The sequence below is a fragment of the Platichthys flesus genome, chromosome 8 (assembly GCF_949316205.1).
Source record: "Platichthys flesus chromosome 8, fPlaFle2.1, whole genome shotgun sequence".
In the NCBI taxonomy this organism is placed as follows: domain Eukaryota; kingdom Metazoa; phylum Chordata; class Actinopteri; order Pleuronectiformes; family Pleuronectidae; genus Platichthys; species Platichthys flesus.
In genome coordinates, this window is record NC_084952.1 from 7,412,554 (window position 1) to 7,434,288 (window position 21,735).

At 44.4% G+C, this 21,735-nt stretch overlaps 1 protein-coding gene across 3 annotated transcripts in view; it reads right to left on the minus strand.

The window, feature by feature from the left end:
- Window positions 1-481: 481 nt before the first annotated feature.
- glra4a (glycine receptor, alpha 4a) overlaps window positions 482-21,735 on the minus strand; it is a 40,133-nt gene continuing 18,879 nt past the window's right edge. The window contains exons 1-10 of one of the 3 annotated variants that reach the window (XM_062394474.1): window positions 17,312-17,446; window positions 16,129-16,244; window positions 15,971-16,038; window positions 14,924-15,147; window positions 13,492-13,574; window positions 9,998-10,135; window positions 8,967-9,181; window positions 6,704-6,853; window positions 4,454-4,558; window positions 482-1,453 (exon numbers count right to left, since the gene is read on the minus strand). In XM_062394474.1, coding sequence (XP_062250458.1) covers window positions 1,139-1,453; window positions 4,454-4,558; window positions 6,704-6,853; window positions 8,967-9,181; window positions 9,998-10,135; window positions 13,492-13,574; window positions 14,924-15,147; window positions 15,971-15,973 — 1,233 coding nt within the window. In that variant the 5' untranslated portion in view covers window positions 15,974-16,038; window positions 16,129-16,244; window positions 17,312-17,446 and the 3' untranslated portion in view covers window positions 482-1,138. Of the gene's footprint in view, window positions 1,454-4,453; window positions 4,559-6,703; window positions 6,854-8,966; window positions 9,182-9,997; window positions 10,136-13,491; window positions 13,575-14,923; window positions 15,148-15,970; window positions 16,039-16,128; window positions 16,245-17,311; window positions 17,447-21,735 lie in introns of those variants that run through there. The other 2 variants (XM_062394472.1, XM_062394473.1) reach the window with 2 other exon arrangements.

Consider the following 21,735-nt stretch of genomic DNA (forward strand, 5'->3'; position numbering starts at 1 on the left):
CAGTCATTAGCAGTGGAGCACCAAGCGCTTTTCAAACTCATTAGTTGATAAAACAACCGTCTGATTTTCCATTATAAAGGAAACTCTCCGTCCACCCTGCCCCCCCCCCCCCTCCCCCCCATCGCAGCCGCTGCACCTGCACACCTTCAAAGCCGCTCTTGAGACGGCAGCTCTCACGTACATGAAGCTTCCTCAACACATTTCTCCACATTTTCTCCACAATCGATTAAGAAGACAAATGTGATTTCATTTTGCACATCTCCAGCGTTTGCAATTGTAATTTGATTTCCACCTTCGGTCTAAGGTTTTTACCCCCCCCCCACCCCCCACCCCTTGGGATAAGTCCTAGGACTACAAAATTGAAAAATAATTGTGTGTGATGCAGACTGGTTCCTCTAGTCACTTTCTGTGCAGGCATCGTTTTGTCAGAGCAATCAACCAAGTCTTCCGAGTTAAGGAGGAGAAAAATCGATTCCTGGCAGAATAACAATTTATTTGAATTTAGACAAAAGGAAATACATATTTGTGCTTTGTGCGGTTTAATGAACAGCTTTGTGTATATACACTTTATACACCGTTTTATAGATATATATAATCTCTTGTTACAAGTTGCTGAATTATCACCACTTATAATTGAATAATCATCAATATCAAAGACCCTCCCCCCCCCCACACCCTCTTTGTACCCATTTGATATTTGTAAAAAAAAAAAAAATAACAGTTTTTTTGTGTGTTTTCAAAAACATTCATTCAGAGATGCGTAGTGTCAAAATTCAAGTCGGTATATCTCACTCAGCCGGAACTTACACCGACGTCTCTCAAACTCTCAAACCAACGTCATGAACCCACGAGTACCAGCAGCGTTTCCACGTGTGTTGTAATCCGGAACAAACCAAACCCGAGACAGAGCGCCAACCACAAACCCCCGCAGCCTGACCTCCCGTAGATCGACCCTCGTCCCTCCCCTTCATCGCTCTCTGTCTGAGATCCTGAAGACGCGCCAGAGCGCCTGGCATGTTTCAAGAGGCACGTCTGCCCTCTCTGACGCATTTCCTCATTGCGATGTAGATCTGACAGGCAGTTCTGGTTCTGAGGAAAAAGAAAAAAAGTAGCATCTGGAGTCGGCAGCGAGCGGCTTCTACAAACTGGCGTGGATGTCCTCGTGTCGCAGCACTTTGTAGGTGATCCAGTAGAAGATGTTGAATATGAGGAAGCTCAAGGGAAACACGGCCCTGGATATAGTGTCAATGCGCTTGGCCCGGTCCACGAAGCGCTTGTGAAGCGTCTCCCTGTCGCACGCGATGACCGGAGGAGGAGGAGGAGGAGGAGGAGGGGGGGTGGCGGTGAAGACGCTGGGCCCTTCCACAGCGTTGCCATCCTTGTGCTGCAGGCAGTGACCCAGGCCGTAACCCCGGAAGTAAAAGCCGCGGCTCTCCCTGATCAGGTCGTCCTCCTGTGGAGTCAAGCAAAGGGGGAAACAGGTTGGCCGCTCGCTGTCCACAAGAATTAGCTCACAGCTTTTACCATCTCCTCTCGCCGGCTGATTCCCAAATGGGTGGAAGGGACAGCAGAGGGAAACACACACAGAGCAACAAGCATGGAGCAGCATCGAAAAGGAGGTGTTAAGCAGTTATTACATGTAAAGCAGGTGTTTCACCGTGTGAGCCACTCATGTAAATGCAATGGGAAAGAGACTGTATTTATATGGTGCTTTTCTAAACTTAATGATGCTTTATATTACACGTGCTTTCCTACAGCCTCTATCACACACACCAGACTCTTGTTAGGACCGAATTTTGAATCCTGGTATCGGGAAAAATACATATGTTTGTTTATTTTGCAGCACAAGCAAAGACGGCCGCCATCTTGGTTCGAATTAGAAAAACTCATAACTTAGAAAACACGTTTTTTATCGGGGGGTTAATGCTACACGGTTCTTTTCAGATTGGGAGTCTTGAGCATTTTGGAAATAAGCTACAATAAAAGTAAGTCCTGATCCCTTTGGGTTTTTCAGACGTGAACGTGGACATTTTCCAGAGTTTTGCCTTTTACATGTGAAGAGCACAAGCAGTAGATTGTTCGGAACATTCAGCGGAGGTGGCGTCCAGGTCCGAGCGTGCAGGAGGCAGGATATGACGTGTACTTTTGTGGAAATCAAGTTATTCTTGTCTCCAGTAAATCAACGTCTTATCATCTCAAAATGTTCAAATGTCTGTTATTTCCAAGTTGACATCACAGTCAACGTCTTTTGTTTCCTGACCTTTTCCCCTTGTATTAACGCATGGGCTCACTCGGCTGTTTCTCCTGAACATTTTACTCGGAGGCCGGAAGGCAAGGTTCAAGAAAATGTCCAGAGCAACGGACTCTGACATCTGTGTTCTCACATTCAGCTCGTCCAGAGCTCAGTGCACGTCTGAGAGCAGCTTAACTGACGCTCACCTCACATGTAATGGAAACATGAAGCGCATGGAGGGGGCTGGAACAGGCACAAGTCTCAGATCAACTTCCTTTAATCAGTTAAGTGTTAGAAGTTTCAATATCCCAAAGAGGGGAATTGGAGGGCATCGTCATTAAGAGAAAAAAAAAAAAGTATAATTCTGGAAGCTAATCAAAAAATTAACCTCCATCTCTCCTTTGAAGTGGCGTCATGATCAACTTTTTTCAAAATGCCTATTAATAAAAAGTCAACCTCACCAAAAGAGAAAAGAAAAGAAAAAACCTGGCAGGATGCTTTGATGAATGGAAGGGCACTCGTTCTTTTCTTTCTCTCCCTCTCACAGTGAGGCCCTGTTCCCGCCCTCTGAGGAGAATATTAATAGACGTGCAGCTTAACTCTGACAGCCCTCTGACACCCGGAGAGATTCACTTTAGCGGGCAAAAGTGAAGATGTGGGATCTGGGTTGGATGATTAGGAGTCAGCGTGAGGCTCTGATCCCCGTCTCTGTGTTTCTTTTCCCCCCCGCTGACCCCGGCGGCTCGATGCCACGCCGCCAGGACGGACTCGTCTGCGAGACGCTACTCGCCCCTGTCGAAAAGGGAGCCGGTCGCCTGATGGATTTCACACCTGTCTCTCGCTGGTACATTTCTCTCGCACAGTACGTTCACTTAGTCCTTCAAACGCCCCCCCCCGTCTGATCCCTGCCGGCTGCCCTTTTGCTTGCACCCTCGCTTTTAAGCCGAAGCTGCTACGTTGATTGACTTGACTTCCTCCTCACAAGTGGGTATGAGTTACTCCATGTGCACTAACTCTGTTGCCCCCATGACAAATTACACCACGCACCAGGGGGGTGGGGGAGTAGTAACTCTTCTCACACGGCTTAATTATCCCTCCTACTCTTTCCCGAGCGATACAGTACATCATGCGCTAGAGTCTAATGGTGCGTTTCTCCAGAGATAATAGGTGCTCATCGTCTTTAGTCGGTTCTCTCTGCAGCAACCACATCGTTTGTGATTTGTTTGTGAGCGCTGACGCTCTGTGTAAACGATGCACAAACTCTGCGATAACTTGGAGGAACGGTTGATTTCCTGCTGAGAAAAAGACGAGAACGTTCGAAACCGCTCACTTGTCCGTCTGTTACCTCTGAGGCTACAGAGAAAGCTTAGCATAGAAACTGGAAACGAGGGGAAACGGAGAGCTTAGCTTGCTCTGTGAGGAATTTACATTTAAGCTGTTTTCAGACATGAACTCTGGATAAAGTCCGGACCCAGTTTTCTGGACACTTTACGCAGTTTGTTTGTGTCTTACGAGTTTAAAAACGACAAGAATACATCCGGAACGTTCAGTTGCAGGAGGCAAAACATCGAATGATAAATTCCACTGTACAGTAGATTAACAAAGGCGTTGGTCCGTTTCGCCAAAAGCTCTCGAATCTTGTTCACCTCTTCATTGGCGTTTTTTCCTGTGTTGTAAGAAAAACCCTCACTGTGAATTTTCCGGACTTTTGTATCCTATAATCGGTTCATTACTGAGACAGTGGTAGACAGATATCTGTATCTTCTTACATAACACGTCTGGCTCTTTCCAGTGCTAAGCTACCGGCCACCGGCTGCTGGCTTCACGAGCCACACGTTGGACTAATTCTTAAATAAGGCAATTCAACGATTTAAAACGGACATAAACGAAAGGGGACGAGGAGAATTTGAGAACGAGGAGAGAAGAAGAGAAGGAGGACATTTGTGGTAAATTTAAATTAACCTTAAAATCAGGTCACACATTGAGGGAAGAATAAAGGGCAAAATTTCCAAGTTATTAATGTTGGTATAACAGGGCAGAGAGAGGGTCACAGGGATCAGCATAAAGTGGGTCTGGCTGTGGGAGGGATGCCAGGATAAATTCAAGCTTTGAGAGGAGGACATAATACAATCAGTTTCGGGAGGCTGGAGGCGCGGACAAAAAAGAATAGAGGTCTGAAGGTCAGGGTTGATACGGAGATTTTTTTTTGTTTTTTTTTACCCTGGCACAGGCGCTGCAGTGCTGAGTCCTGTAGGTTGAGCTGTTACCAGGGAGGTCGGTCACTTTCCGCAACGACTCAAAACTCCCAGGCTGACTGGAAGACACCTCCATCGGAAAGCAAGGTAGATAAATGGAAATTATAGTTATTGCTCCTTTTCCTTTTTTGTCAAAAAACAAGATGCAGGAAAAACGAGAAACACACACACACATACACACAAACCTTACCTGTGCTATGCCAGAAATAAAGTGATTACAGATGCAAAACTTCATATCCAAATGACAAACTCAAGCAGGCGTTTAATTAAAGAGTCGCTGTGAGCGTGATGGTACCGGACATTATCTGCAGCTGTTAGTTCAGACAACTGGCTTTGAAGACAAAGACAGAAAAAGAGGAGCCAATTCAAGCTATTTCTGTAACGACTATAAATGGAATTACAGATTTTCTTATTTATTTATTTTGCAGGTTTGAAGCCTGTGTGGAAATACAGTGGTTACAGCAGCTGTTTGACGTGTCAGAGCCAATCGCAAGGCTGGATAAGTGCATCGATTGAGCCTGGTCAGTCAGGGACTTGGACATCAGTCTCCCGCCCTCTCTCCAGTACAACACCCCGGGTCACGCGTCACTACCGCTCAGATGGGTAGTTTGGGACCTGACACTCCTCAGTGGGAGTAATTGTGCCGCTGATGGACAGTGGACAGAGGGAAGTCCTCTCCTCCACAGATACATCCTTTTCTCCCTCCTGTATCGATGCAGCAGGGCCGACTGCCCGGTCAATCTGCCGCTGCAGGGGAACTTTGCCACGGCAGTGGGAAGCCGCCCAGTCCCTGAACTGTTTAATCGGATTGTCAAGACATCTCATCTGTTTCTCCAGAGAGCACGGCCTCGCTCTCAGAGGGGTCTCACACCTCTGGGTAAACGCTTTTACTTTGTTAACGTAGTGTTAGCCTCCATAGTTTTCCTTTAAAGATGGATTCTACTGCTTATTGAGTAAAAGCTGCAACAAACAAAGAAACCACGTACTAATGAGACTTAATTTACTTACTAATGGAGTCATTGATTGAAAAATATATATTAACGATTTATAGACCATTAATATACATACATCTGAATAATTCTTGGCTGTGGATAATTCCCTGGACTGGTGTTTTTACTCTTACAGAAGTATTTAGCTTTGTCTTTATAGTCCTGCAACAGAAAGTCACTGGACACTTTGACAGTTTGTCTTCTCCACAGACAATTTAATGAGAACTTATTTTAATAACAGAATGACCTGTCTATTTGAAAATGTAAACCCATGACCCTCAATGAGTTATTAATATTAATTAATATTTAACTTATTATTATGGGTCAAATGCCTTACTGGCTAATGAGCAGGTCATAATCAAAGATAATGTCTCTGTCACTTTAGAATAAGGATTCAGGTTTTCAGTTTTAATTCATTACCATGCAAATGATAATATTGGTTATTCAGGATTTTAGTATGCAGATTTCTATCGCATATGTCTCACAAGAGGAATATAAACATATAAGAATGTATATATAGCATGCCAATTAAACTCAATGGATATAAAAAGATCAAGCTGCTGTAACTGTAACCCCTTGTAAAACAGACTGAAATAGATATAGCATGTTAGTTAGTGAAGTGTAGAGGTGCTGGTGGGTTGATTTATGTTTTACCTTTAGATCAGGACACACACAAACTTTTAACTAGTTCGTTATGGTGACGGATCAGAATGGTTTGATGGTTAAGAATGAGGCAGTAAATAAAGTAATTGGAGTCTCACGCTGCCCAGGACAGGTCAGAAAATAGAAATGTGTCCACCAGGGTGGCTCCAGTGTCAAAGAAGGGTTGGGGGTATCCCATTGCTGGTGTGTGTGTGTTGGGGGGGGGGGGGGGGGGGGGGCTGTCAGCTCTCCACAGGTCAGTGTTCACCATGGAAACAAGCTGAACTGAAATGAGCAGATCTTACTCATGTAATACAGAATGACAGCCAGCTGTAGCGTGTTGATGTTGTCAGCTCCTGAATATACAGCGTCCCACAATAACAAGAGGCATAAGTCAATGTTATAGGAGTTGACAAGGACTGGAGTGTGTGTGTGTGTGTGTGTGTGTACGTCTGTGCTTATCTTTTTAGAATCTACGACACTGTGTGAGTGTCTACGTGCATGCTTTTCCTTGTCGGAGCATGCTTTGGTATGGGATTGTGTGTTTGTGTATGTGTGTGTGTGTGTGTTTGATTTACACTTACTATCCTTTGCTGCCGCTGCTTTTTCCTCAGCCTGATGAACTCCTTGTGTTGCCTTGAGACAAAGTTAACGGCGGCGTACTCCAGCAGCGCAGCAAACACAAAGAGAAGGCACACCGCCATCCAGATGTCGATGGCCTTCACGTAGGAGACCTGGGAAAAGAGGAAGTTCACATCAACAGCCAATCAATGAGACCGATGGATCATCTGCAGGGCTGTTCACGACCCTCTAGTCCCCGCGGCTCTGGCATGTGATGACACACATCTTTGGGGTGGCCATATTGTAATGAGTCAGTGGGATGTGGCACATAGCCAAGAGACAGGTCACAGCTCAGACTTGGGCAGAGCCCCGGCCGCGCCGGTCATGAGAGAGGATGTGTCACAACACATTAGCAACGCAGCCTGGGCACGCAGAGCGGAGGAACTTCACTCGACTGAGCAGCAGTCGGCCGAGTGCTACAGATATATACAGCGAGGAGGGGGAGAATAATGCAAAAGGAGATGTCAGTGTTATCTCCTGTGGACGCTACTCACCTCAACCATGTTTTAATCAGCACAGGTCTCATACTGCAGCTGTCACACAAATCTATGTCTATTTTTACACTGTTGAAATATCATATAACATCCACCGACTCAGCTTTGTGACAATCGTAATACAAGCATTTCAAACACACAAATAATGAATCTCTCCCTTCCTTCGATGGTCAAACCCAGAAAACTGTCTTTTTCTATAAGCTGCTTTCAGACATTCCAGAAAGCAAAGATCTAAACTTAAGTTAAAACCTCACTCCTGTGTCAAATCATGTGAAGTTTTATTCCATCACCTGAAGTAATAACTCATTACCTGCATAACTAAGAAAACGGTTTGATTTCTAGATGAGTCTTTCAAGCTGGCACCATGATCACAGTTTTTCTAAGGAATTAGTCTTGAGGATAGAACCAAAATGGGATAAACCTATATACCTATACCTATAAACCTTCAGGATGTCCTTTATTTCTCTGTTCAAACACTGGGATCCTTTAAACAAGAAGGGGTAACTCTTCACAGAGACAGGTTTGTGACTAGAAGCTCTTTGGTTTAAACTCCAGGAAAACAGGATTCTTCTGAGTTTGCAAAGTGTCCAGGACACTGTGCACTACTTTCTGCCGAATGCGATGCGCTGCCTTTTATGGACATGAACATTACACAGTGTGTGATTGCACTTGGCTGCTTCCAGGTTTTAAATGTGTGTAAATGTGTGAACGCGAACAGGGAGTTGCTGGAAAAAAGTTCTCTGGAACTTCTCTGGTTAAAGTTTGTCAAAATCCTCCTCAGGCTGAAAATAATGCAGTCAAAATCCTCCCGGCTCCAGTGAGAGTCTGGTATTGAATATACTTAGTGCAGTGAGGTTTTGTTTTAGGAACACTACACCTCATCAATGTATTATAAAATACATTTTAATGGACCCCTGCCAGCCAATCAGAAACCAGTATGGGTCATTGTGATGGTGAGTATGTCTCTACCCGGTTCCCTCTGCCCGTTGTTTCTCCTCAGGTACAGAGTGCTCTCCTCTGCCCGGGAGACGAGTCCTGCATGTCTTCCAAACAGAGACCAGTGTCCTCTGCTCACCTCCTGTTGTACTGTGTTCTTCCTAATTAGTCTCTAGCCTTGTCCTGAATCAGGACCTGCCTCCACGCAAAGTCAGCGTTTCATGATTTAATACGTTCGTGCCCATCCTGAAACTTCCCCCTAATGCCTCTTTCGCCCAACTTCAGAGGAGGTCGCTTTTGCACCTGAGCATTTTTGTCTGGAAATATCAGATATGACAGGAAGGTATTTCAAACCGTGTGTATGATTTTTGGTGGCTATGTCAAAACAAAATGTCAGAACAGTGCACTGAGTTTCAAACTGAAGCCGTGCTACGTTTATTTAACTTTTTTATTCAGCCACGAACCCTCGATGTTGAGCTTCAAGAATTATGCAATGCTCTTCCACATATATGTTTCTCACAGTAAGGAGGATCTATGTATGATTACGATTGCAAAATGCACTTGCTGGTTTCTGCAATAAATATTCTAGAAGCAGAAATTTCACTTTATCTGTTCAATTAAATGGACCAATATCTATGTTCATATCCAAAAAATTAAACAAATAAAAAAAATGCAAAAGTTTGCAGCCCTGATGGTATTTCAATGCCTGCACCTTTGGGTTGTTGCTCTTCATTTCCTCTGCCTCTAGCAAAGAATCATCTTTCCATTATGTACGAGCAAGAGGGGCCGGACTCACCTTGGGCAGCGAGGCTCTCGAGCCGGAGCTCTGGGTGGTCATCGTCAGCACTGTGGTGATGCCCAGGCCCACTCTGGCAGGCGCAGCGTCCATGTTGATCCAGAAGGAGACCCATGAGAGGATGACGATGAGAAGGGAAGGGATGTACATCTGGATCAGGTAGTAGCCCATCTGACGTTCCAGGTGGAACTTCACCTCAATGCAGGTGAATTTACCTGCAAGCACAGGACAGAGGACAGCCGAGTTGTTGTGTTGTTTTAAGGTTACATTGTTAGAATTAAATATTGAGGATGTTTGCCCAACGATGATCAAGAAATTACATTTTTGGCCAAATCCCCTGTCAATTCAACCATGTTCTCTATCTAATGTTTTCCAGCATAAACCACAAGGTCGTTGGTTTTGAACCCTTAATTGCAAATGACAGTTGGGCCAGAAGTTAGAGAAACGTTTTGCCTATAGAAGCACTGTATGAATGGGTGAATGCAACTATAAAGGGCTTGTAGTGGTCGATAAGACTACAAAAGCGCTCTATAAATACAATATACATGGAAATATGTGAATATAAGAGGTCGAAATGAGTTTTCTCCCTCGTGTGGCAGCGTGAGAGATAGAGCGGGGAGGGTGAGTAGGAGTTCAGACATCCTCAGTGAGCTTGGAGAAGACACACTGCTCCTCCACGTCGAAAGTGGACGGTCGAGGTGGTTCAGGCATCTACTGAGGATGCCTCCTGGACCCAGAACTCTCTAGAGGGATTTCATACCACATCAGGAACGACTCGGGATCCCCCTGGAAGAGCTGGACTACCCTACCTGGCCTACCTCTGCAACCCGAGTGGAGGGCAATGGATGAATATATATATATAAAGTCCATTTACCATTTACGATATTCTTGTTGCCAATCAACTGGATTTCTGTCTAGCTCCCTTTTCGTCATGCATATAATTCAGATTAAGAAAGCAGTCCGAAGCAACCAATGAAGATTAGGGATTTTAGTCATGAAGGTTTCTGAACACTTTGGAATTCCTGAGGTACCTGTGTTGTAATATTTGGTGCAGTAGCCCAGATCCATCTCCTCTTTCAGCACAAACTGTGGGAGGGTGAGATCTTCAGCCACCTGAACCGGGTTCTCTGACAGCCACTCGAAGATCAGGTCGTTCATGGTGTAACCGACTGTGAAAAAAGAACAAAGGGGGATAAAGAGAGAGAAGAAATGTAAGATATTGGAGGAATGGTGAGAAGGGATGGTACACAACATATCTCCTGTTGTTTTGTATTCAACACAGGCACAACAAAGGCTGTTTAGACTTCTCAACCCAAGTAATGTGCTGCACTGGCTGTATAAAAATGCTCATCCTTATTATCACTATTGCCGTGACCCCCCCCCCCTCCCCCTCCTCCTCTTTAACCACACTTTTCCCTTGGATCTTGTTACTGTGGAGTAAAACCGGTGCCTCATAAACGTCAGGAGCCTCCGCTAATGAGACTCCGGGAGCGAGAGGCCTGGAACTCGAAAGACGGCGGTGATGTAATGCCCCCTCTGCCCATCTGTCCAGCCAGCGAACCCAGTATCCATCACGTTTTGTCACTGGAAAAGGTCACACACCATAGCTACAGCCGTGTTGTCATGGTTGCCTGAAGGTTACGGAATAAGGGGGACATGAGGAGCAGAGCTGAGGCCAGTGGAGACACTGTAATGTGTGTGTGTGTGTGTGTGTTTACCCTCACTGAGCTGATTAGTGTGTGTAATCTTGCCACTGCATCACATGTGGCTGCAGCAATACAAATACAAATTGCCAAACCCCGATGAGATATAATGGAATACGTGTCTTCTGTTATATTTGTGAGTGTGTGTATATATAATTAGCGAAGCATTTCGAGGGGACCACACAGGATAGGTCAATGATTATTTCTCCCCCGAAACACAAACACTATTGATTTGCATGATCTTCCTCTCCGCACACCTGCCTGTTTATATTCAAAATTCATGCCAGATGCAACAACAACACAACAATTCCTCCCGCATCTGAATAATACTGATCTCCTCTGGGAGCCTTTAGGGGCCCGGGTTACAAAGACATCAATTATTCACGATGTTATACCACATTCCGTACCAGGGGCCTGGAAAAACAAACGCTACTCAAACACAAGCTTATCTCGTTCACGGGGAGAATTCACTGTCATTCACGCGTCCCTCTTTAACGGAGCAAAATGGAATAGCCCTGCTTTAAAATGCAATGAAATGGTTCCTTATCTTCCACCAGCTTACAGCTCAGAGGTGTCAGATAATAATTGACACAGTCTTCCTGTTGCGATCGTCGTATGCCTTCTTCTTCTTCCTCATGTATAAAAGCAGTTCGCCCTAGTGAAGGCCTCCATCTTAACGCAGCTACGGTTTATGCTTCAGATTTACTGTCCTGCTCTTCTCCACTTGTAGTGCGAGTTACCGAGTGGTTCCGAGGTAGCTGGTCCATTAATGGCTCAAGGCAAAGCCAAGTGCTATAAGCTGCATACTGTATGTGGGAGCTTTGATCTGTCAGAATAAGGCAGCATCTATTTATATGTCTATATGAGCCTGTGGCGTGAAAATGCCAGAAAAGGAGATTGGCCTTGGCGCTGTCAAAACCCCAAAAGATAATGCTCCTCATCTTCCTTGTGTTGAAAAGACGATGGTTGCCATATGCTGGAGTTGTGGCAGTAAAACCGCTAATGTCTCCCTAGCATCGCACTCTAGCAAAGGCGATCGCACCCTTGGGTAGCGTACCAGCCCTCGTCACCGCAAGGCCAAGTATCCTCATCAGGCGTTTGATTAGAAACGATTCACCTCCTCTAATGGCATGGTGACGCAACACACTTCTCCAAGTACACACACACACACAAACACACACATCTGAAAACTTGAAAGTAAAGGCTAAAGTACCTTTTTTATATTTTTTGTTTGTGAGTTGGCTGCACTGTTTATTGGATTTTGTTGTATTGTTTTGTCCCCGTGTTAATTTGCAGAAATAAATCACGCTGCCTCCTGTGCAAAGAGCGAGTAACTAGCTCTACACAAACCAATACCTCTTGTTCTTATTGAATCAGATAAGGATGCAGGTTTGATATCAGCGTTCCCCTCCACTTATTTGTTTGTGAGAAATGCCTCTGAAAAGGTGGAGTGACTTCGTGGTATGGGCGCTCTCTCCGTTTCCCTCCCTCTTGCCCGACAGATGCTTTTGTCCCCGTGTTGGGAAATTAGGTCACCTCTAGGCACAGGGGGTGGGTCACTTACAATAAAAGGGACACAAAATTAAAGTTTCATTATTTATATCCTGGAAATTGGTTTCACGAGGGCAGATTCTATCTCTGCTAAAGGCGAGGGAAGACTGAAAAGGGAGAATACTGTTCCGACACTAAGTTTTACCACCGCAATAAGATTTTTTAAACGGTTTCAAATTCATCTCGTACATCTTGAGAAACAGATGATTCGACTTCCTGTGGCCACGGCTGTCAAGCTTTTTGTTCGTGCACAGTACATACGTAGTTACCTGAGATAACCCTAACCCAGATTTGACTATTTTCAGTTCTTCTTAAACTCTAACAATGTCTAGTCGATGTCAGACAGTGGCTGAGGAAGGCAGACTCCTCATTGAAGCCTCTCTTCTGCACAGTTTGTGTCTCTGATGGAAGTGCATGAGAAGGTTGGCCTGAGAGGAATCAATTATGACTGTAGCTCATGTTTGTTTTTCCATAGGTCAGGCAAATAAAAGAAGTCCTACAACTGCTTTCATCATAAAGTAGATTAGCTTCCTTCCCGTGGCACAAGGTTGCACAACACATCGGAGATCCCAGAGGGTGTCATGGGAATGAATGCACTTCTGGTTGACTCGCATACGGACAAAGAGCAACATGTCGGAAATGAGGCTATTTGCTATAACAACAAAGATGTCACACTGTCATATACGCGTAAATATGGAGGCCACTGATGTCAGCATTTAAGGTTTCATTTGAAAGTGTATGTGTAGTGTGAGCCAACACATTTGTGAGCGGAGGACGAGGAGGAAGACAGCCAAAGTTTTAATTAGGGCTTTTAGCAGAGAAGCAATGGCTGCTGCTTCAGAAAACAAAAACAAACCAATGATCTACCATGCACAGTCGATATAACATACTCTCACTGAAACTAACCCACAAGCCTAGGCAGGTGTGGTTACTAGGCAACCATTGGGCAATTGCTGTTTGGTGTAGGGGCTCAGTGAACGCTCGGTTGTGTCCCCCCCCCCCCAACAAAACACAATACATTGACTGCCCTGATGGTAGCAGACACATTCTAAATAATCCTTATCAAATAACCACATTCCAAATATTATTACAACGTAAGTAGGATGTAATTAGAACACACAACGGAACCATTTTCCATTTGAAATGTGTAATGAGACTATTGATAAGATGCTGCTTGTGTCTTTCGAGGTGAAAGGTAGAAAAGAGGGTAAAAAAGGAGAGGTTAAACGAGATGAAGTGAGACAAAACAGGAAGCAGAAGAAAAGACTCACAGCTTTCAAGCTGCATGGTACAGGTCTGAATGTCCATGGGGAAATTCTTCAAGTCCATAGGGCAGGACAGGATAAGAGTCAGCCTGAGATGGACGGACAGATTGGAAGAGAGAAGAAGAGAAAAAGAGCAGTCGGGAATGATACAAAAGCACAAAAGGGCTCAAGGAAAAGACACTGAACACGAGGACAAATAATAAGTCAATAAATCGCTGCCGAGCTGCTTCGCTAATTATGAAACACGAGTCTGTGTAGATGGATAAAACGAGATAAATAGGAAAAAATAGACACAGATTTAATCGATTGGATAAAATGTATAGAGCCGCTTCAATTTGATCACTCGCCGCGCCGCAGTAATTGCAGCGTAATCGGCGCAGGCATTGTTTGTTTCATTTGTTGTGGTGTGGATGCATTAAGCCTCCAGGAGTCCTCGGAGAGAGGCGAGCGAGAGCTATTCAGGAGTGTGTCTGGCGGAAAAGCTGTGTAATTACCTCCTGTAATGCATCACCCAGAGGCAAAACAACAGCCGCCTGCAGAATACACACAGGCGCCACTGTGCTGCGATGACACAATATCTCTCTCTCACCTCCTGACGAACAAACTGCAAACAGCCTGGTGATTGACTTTCCCTGACGTCGCCTGATTGTGTCGTGCATTTAGATCACAGACAGATGTTTGATCCACAATTACTGAGGACGCCGCAGTAAATCAGTGGAATGAGGTGGCGATTAGTCGTATTTTCACAACTCTCAGTGTTGTGCGTCTGTCCCTCTCCCCTAAGTTGTTGCCACTTCCCGAGCGACGACAGCGAATTATGAAATCAAACTGAAAGAGGGCGGCCAAGTGTCTCAACAGCCCAAATGACCGATTTAGAGGAAAAAAGAAAAACACACGTCATCTTTGAAATGTGCAGTTAATTTGGAGACATCAAACTTTTTTCACTTTCTTGGGTTGCATGTACCTCTGATTACATTTGTGTCTGACTACTCCCAACCATCTGCAAATTTACAACAACATGGAAAAAAGTTTATTTTTCCATGTTTTTTTTTTTTTCAATACCTGCAGTTGTGGTCTAGAGTGGGATTTTTTTCTTTATAGACCTATTTAATGATGTAGAAAAATCTGAAAGTATATTAAAAATGGTATTTAAGGCATTCATATCAAGGCAATCTGCACAGAGATACAAATTAATATCCATGTTAGACATGTTTTATTAATGTAAAATGAATGAATTAATTTGAAAGGTGTTCACGGTGTGGAAGCCGGAGCAGTGGCCTTAAAGCCATAAAGGAATGTGATAAAAGCAACTCCTCTGCAGCAACATTCATCTTTTAAAATAACGCAGACCTTGATAAGCTTCTGATGTCGTTCTCCCACTGGTAATTCCAGGAATCAGTGGGTCCCATCTATTTGGTCAAAAATGATCTGTAATTACCTGATGCTGTACAGGACGCTGCCATCTTGGAAAATCCGCAGCAGCTTGTTATCAGTGGTGACCTCGTGGAAATTGGCTCCTTTCTCGTTTGCAAAGAATAAATCGGGCTTCCAGATAGAGTCCAACATGGACGGGTCCAGATCGAGGGAGTCGTCCGGGTATTCGCTGTAGGCCAGACGAGGGTCATTCCATTTCTGCCGTAGGAATACGTTGAGCCTGTAGTCCTGTGGAAGAACAAGAGGTTAGTTAATGGAAAATACATCAGTGGTGAGATGGAGAGCTCAGAGGTGGATCACTCTGTGGTAGAGATTTGATCTCTGCTGATGAGCGGAGGTTTGGTAGCAGAGCACAGACCGAGCACTGAGCACAGTCCCCCCCCCCCGCCTGCAGCCAGCCCACATGAGTAATTGAATTAGAATCTAATCTCTGCAATTAATTCAGAGTTCATCTTTAGGCGTCGTCGATTGTTGCTTTTTCTTGCTCCTTCACTTCATTTGTCGAGATAGAAGGGCCCTGACTCGCCGGTGCGTTCAATGACACCATGAGCGTCGTCATTCTCAGTGCTTACCTGACCGGATGTCCGGCCCGGTCTCCTCCTGGACAACCTCAAACAGTCCGCTGCAGCAACGTGCTGACCCAGCAGTTATTACGCAGCAAGTGCAAACTCGAGGGCTGCCACCCTCCCCCCCCCCCCCCAAAAAACCAGTGTCCTCTCCCTCCCGCCTTTACATTCATTTTCTCAATTTTTCATTTTAATTGCAGAGTGGACAGTTCATTATCAGCATGTCAGTGACCCACTGGTCTCTGAAGGTTGCACTGTTCTGCTCCAGGAAACACAGAAATGAGGGGAATGGCTTCGGCACCGAGTGGATTAGCAGAATGTTGGTGGGACAGAAAGGATCGAGTGCTTCAACATTTCTGGAGGTAAACAACTAATCATCAAAACCAATAATCAATTAATTATCATGCAGATAATCAAGTGATTCCAATGTTGCTTTTAAGAGAATACATTTGCGTTTCCATAAAAATCCCCGGACGTCTTCTTACCATTGTGGTTTCTGTGATGGACCCAAAGCTGTTGATGAAAATATTGCAGGTGACATTCACAGGTGGACCTGAGGGGGAGAAAAATAAAACTGACTGGATTTCACATCTTTCACTTGAAATGGGATTAAGCATCACACTGCTGTCTGCATTAAACTCACCAATTATAATATGTATCTCCTGAGGCTTCTTAAAGTTTAAAGCACTTCCACTGTTACTTTCCAAATGTGTCTGCAGTGCAACTCATACCAGCTCCAGTTCTGCTGTTTGTAACAGGCTGCACAGGAGAAAGTCTGTTTTTCTTTTTACCCGTCTCCTGCAAGTTTAATTACAGCTTAAAATGTTCAGCTAAAAAATTGGCACGGTGTCTGAGAGAATCATCACAGTGTCCCCAAATTATGTTTATATGCCACTACTGTGCAAAAGCAAACCTCATCTGAATTCTGTTTTTTGTTTTTATTCGCAAATAATGTATGACTTACACAAGGATATTAACTTTGATTTCCATCAAACATCCGTAAACCCACAGAGACATCATAGAAAACGAGATCTCGTGTATGATTCCAGAACTTCCCCTTCAATTGCAGCAATTTTTTTAGGTTTTTTAATTCCTGCACATCCTGTGAACAGGAGCTGATAGAAGCTAATCAGGTGATTTCTGCAGTGGAAATGTTCCGAACACTTTCATGTTGTTTTCAAACACGTCTGACCTGGATAATCTTCTGCTGCGTTCTCCATACCGTGAAACGCAAACTCCAGAAAATGTCCTGACCCAATTTTCCAAACATTTTCCAGAGTTGGTGTCTGAACATGTCTGAGCATGTCAGTGGTTTTGCAAAACCCTACTTAAAAACAAAGCTGGTGTTAAACGTCCAGTGCAGCATCAACCCCCGATCATCTCCCTGTCACTTCCATGTGGAGCAACAGCAACATGGCCAGTGAACCCACTCCTGGCAGCAATTATTTCCCCTTTAAAACACAATTGTCAAAACAATTGAGCAATAAGTTAATTCCTCAGAGACTTGTACTGCATGTCTCTGAATTGAGCTGATATCAGAGCGAGGGGAGGGCTGCCTGTCACTTGAACCAACTGTGTTGCTTGAAACCACGTCGGGTGAAAACGAGGACAAGCTGACGGAATCTACATACGGAGAGAAAAGGCTGCAGACGTCAGAATAGAGTTTCTGTCGGATCAACGTTGGGCACGTTTCACATGGAGAGCGGCCGGCTGTTTAGCTTTCACAGCACACATCCACTGCTCTCTTGTTTTTTTTTGTGTGTTTTTTTTTCACGTGCACGTTCTTTCCCTCTGGATTTTCTTGAGGGCCACTGTGATGGTCGTACCTTTGAAGTAGGGTCTGATGCGGGCGTCATACCCCGACGTCTTCCCCATGAGCTTGTCCAGGAAGTCGGAAGGCGACAGCTGAGGTCCTGCCCTGCTGGGGGGCTTTATCTCCTCCTTACAGGAGCTCAGTCTGACATCGCCCAGGGTGAGGGGGGGAGGGAGGGGAGGGGAGGGGAGGGGAGGGGAGAGGGAGAACAAACACAAACGGAGAGAAAAAGAGAGAAGATTTGAGAAACAGCAGAGGAGGACTGTGGATGTGTATGAGAGTGTAGCAGTCAGCAGCCATCAGCAAGTCAGTCATCAGCAGAAACATACCCAGCGGTCAAAGGGGAAATGGGGGTGAAAAATGAGCGGCAACTAAAATCATATCTGTTTCACATCATGTCGGAGACTTATTAGGCTTGTGGGGCCTCGACGAGAGCGAAAGCAAAACAGACACAGAGGTAAGCTCGTCCCTCTGCGGTGCTTCCGGCAGCTCGTGGCTTAGCAGGGGGAAGGCCGGACAGATTGACGGCTCAATTGTAATGCTATGAATGTCACACCGGGGAGAGAGGCAGGTTGATCCAAGCTCCAGCGAGGCTCCGGCAGCCGCTGACAGGAATAACCAACAGGCCGGAGAGCAAGGACAGAGACACGGAGACAGAAGAAGAAGATTTTGATTTCTCACTGGTCCCCCCCCCCTTCCCGCTGATTGCACCACATCCTTTGATGCGATTGTTAACAGATCACGATCTGTCATGATCTGAAAGTGTGGCGGGTTCGACTTCCTCCGAGGCACGGCTCTGCTGATGCCCTCTGTTCTCACGGGCGCGTACGAAGCCGCTCGCTGATCCACCGATCTCACGTCCACTGAGCCGTAGTTAGAGTCACATAAACTGTGTGGTCAGGGGCGAAAGGATCGGGGAATTAGCTGAGGACGTGTTTGGGAATAAGAGAGGGAAGCTGAGCTGAACCTCAAAGATTTGTAATAATGTAGACGTAGTTAGTGGTATGATAAGATGAGATAAGATAAGATAAGATAAGATAATCGTCATTGATCCCACGCTGGGGAAATTCATATGTGATAGCAGCAGATAGTCAAATCAGAGGTCGAGAAGAGAACATGAATAATATAGAAGATTAAAATAGGCAATATAATCAATATAAAAAATTATATTGAATACAAATAAACAGAATATGTAGATATACACCCTCCACTTCAGAATTCTACTTGTGCAGACTTCAGGAAAGTGCAGTGTACAAGTATACTGTATTTAATTAGCATTATGTACAAGGAGATATTGAAATAAACGTTAGCATATAAAGTATGTTATTTAAACAGTAATAGGCAGCTATATGGTGAACAATATAAATACAAGTATAATCGGTGTAACTTTTCAAACTGTTTACTTTTTGCTGGTTCTTTCTGTGTTTACTGCCGATCCTTCATTCTGAAGTGTCCTTGTTCACCTGTGATTCGTAAATCCTTCTCAGCCTTCAGAGGGGAACCGGCTGTCACTTCCTCAATTTTATCAACTGACAGTGTTGTGCTGCAGTGTCTGAATGTAAATTAACCATCTGTATGAATCAATCAAGTTTTAATTAAGCATTCAAAAGTTTTTTTTTGTTGCAATAACAGCAACAGTTTTAGGCAGTTTTTCGTCTTTCTTTGTTTAATATTTTACTGCCTTCAACACTTTCTGTGTTTAGGCCTTTGAAGAGGACTTTTTGAACTTGTGATTTATGTCTTTTGTTTTTTTGTATATCTGGATTTTATATCTTTGCACGTTGAGTTCTTTATTTCCTGTCTCTCTCACTTCCTGTCTTTGTCTGGTGTCCCTCCCCTATGGACCACCTGTCCGGCCTGTGTTCACTCTGTGTTTCCCTTTGTTCACTTTGTCTCATCAGTTTCTTTAATGATTTAATGCTCCAGCATTTCCCAGAGATTATTTCCCCTGTAACGTTTTGATAAAGTTCTGGTTTTCTATACTTTTCTAAGTTTTGACGTTCCTGACCATCGACCTGCTCACCTGCTGGTAAGTCACAATAAAGTCTAGTTAGCTGCTTATATGGTATCAGGAGTCCAGTGTGTTTTACCAAACTAGTTTCACAACTGTTGTTTTTGTAATGGAAGAAACTCCTGTTATCAGACTTAATTACCTCATCTGCATTTGTTTGTTTGGCTAGTCATTAGCAGGATTATGCAAAAACTACAGAACAGATTTCCACACACACACACACACACACATTGATGGACATTTAAGTATGGATCCAGATCAGGGGGCGATGTTTGTGTTTTTCGACATCCTCACTGGTTTCCCAGGGAATAATCAATGGATCCTGATGAAAAGAACCAGGCACATTTAGGGAATTGATGAGTGTGTGCGGCCTGATTGAATTTAAGGTCGTCCTGTTGGGCCTTGGCGGAGATATGGGCTCTAACGAGTTCTATTCTGGTAATAGCAAACTATTTATTGTGCTGTATTTGTGACGGGGACATCTGAGCTCCTGTCGTCGATCTCTTTTCTTAGAAGTGTGTTCAGCTTGCTGCACACAGATGTGAGCTGATGGCGGACCGCGTAAGAATCATGTGACGGGTCATCTACAATGTTAACATACAAACAGTTGTCCTGGTAAAGTGCGATTTCTCCGCTAACCATTAGAGATCCCCTCCCTGGAGCCCGGCAGTTACAGAGGCTAAATATAATACCAGGTCCAGCACTTTGAGTGGGACTCTCCCAGTGGAGCTGTGCACATGTCTCAGTCTTTCTTACATTATCAAGCTCAACTCTCCCTGGGCCCCTGACTCCACTCCACACGGCCCCTGGCTGAGGTCCACTCTGGTGTGTAGCTGATGATACTGGAGACCCTTTAATGTCTCTCTCTCTCTCTCTAACACACAACGGTACACAGATAAATGGATTGATGGTCAGACTTGTGTCCTTCCAGTCATTGATAACAAACACTCTCTCTTGGGTTGCGGTTGTGTCACGAACACAAAAGCGATACTGACGGTAAGCGCTTTGTTTTGGAATGAGTCGTGAACATGGTTGTCGACGTGGCTCACATCGCACGACGTCTCCGGGGTGAAAATCTTTTTATTTCACCGATCCAGTCTATTCTGTGACTCTCCTGTATCACCCTGATACTGTACCTGAGTGAGTCAGAGCTCTGAAGTCAAAGCTATAAACCAACACACACTCTCCGAGCATTTTCTAGTGAAATATAGCCTGGATCTGTGGAGAAGTGTGTGAGTCATCTCGGCTCGTTGATGATGATGATGAACACGGGAGAAACAATGAGATGCGTCACGTTTAAAAGCTCTATTTTGATGCTGTTTCTTGACACTGTGCTGCAAATGAATCTGTAGTAAATGATCAGATATGGACTGGAGCTGTGTGAAAGAACATTTCCACTTCGGACACATTGGGACTTTATACTGCAAACATCCAAAGTGCAGATATTCTAAATGTATCCATGTGTACATATACAACATAGCGTTGAGGTGAGATTCACCTCAATGTTTGGTTAGCACTGCTAAGTGTAGCATCACCTAACAAAATGACCGGCATTCATCTGCCACGCCCAATATCACTGCTGCCTTTTCTTGTATTTAATGGATTGTTAATGTTGACCTCATCGCCCCCTACTGGCTGGGCATGCTTGTTTGAGTGTTTAAATATCCACAGTAGTGTTGACAAGACATGAGTTCAGTGATTTCCATTAACTGCACTTTTACATTTATTTTTTTCTTCAACTTCTTCATATGTGAGCAATCTCGTATCTGCAAAGCCTCCTTGAGGAAGTTGTGGTCATAGCTACTGTAATCATGTTCAAAAAGTTGAGGGGAAAATGGGCAATAATTAGCTGATTCATTTTGGTCTATGGGTATTAGAGGTTCAACATTTTAAAATGATAAGCACTTTACACTCTGATGTGTTGAACATCTCACCCTCAGATGTGGGTGTAGATGTTTCCCTCTCCATCAGCGTTCATGCTTTTCTGATTGGACACTTTTCTACCGAGAGCGTGTGTGTGGTGGCATCAGTTCTTGAATATCGACTTATCTTTCTATCATGGAGAGGCATGAAGAAACAACCTGTTTACAAGCATGACAAAAGATCTGTCTGACAAAGTGGGTACTTGTGTCCTGAGTGATTCTTGAACAATGTTTCAGATTCAGTGCAGCCAGTTAGAAAGCCAGACCCTCAAACGTCCATGTCTCAATTAACCAACAGTAAAAAAAAAATTCCGGATGCTATGTCCTTTGCGTTTAATGCACTGTAAAGCAGTCTCTAAAGAGTATCTGTCGTTTCAAGTGTATCTGCAAGTGGCTCATCAGAACTCTTCAAAGCTAAATTATGTGTTTCTTTGTCTGTGGGATTCAATTATTAAGATGCTCTTTGCTGACATTTAATGAGCCTGACCTTCTCCCTCCCCCTAC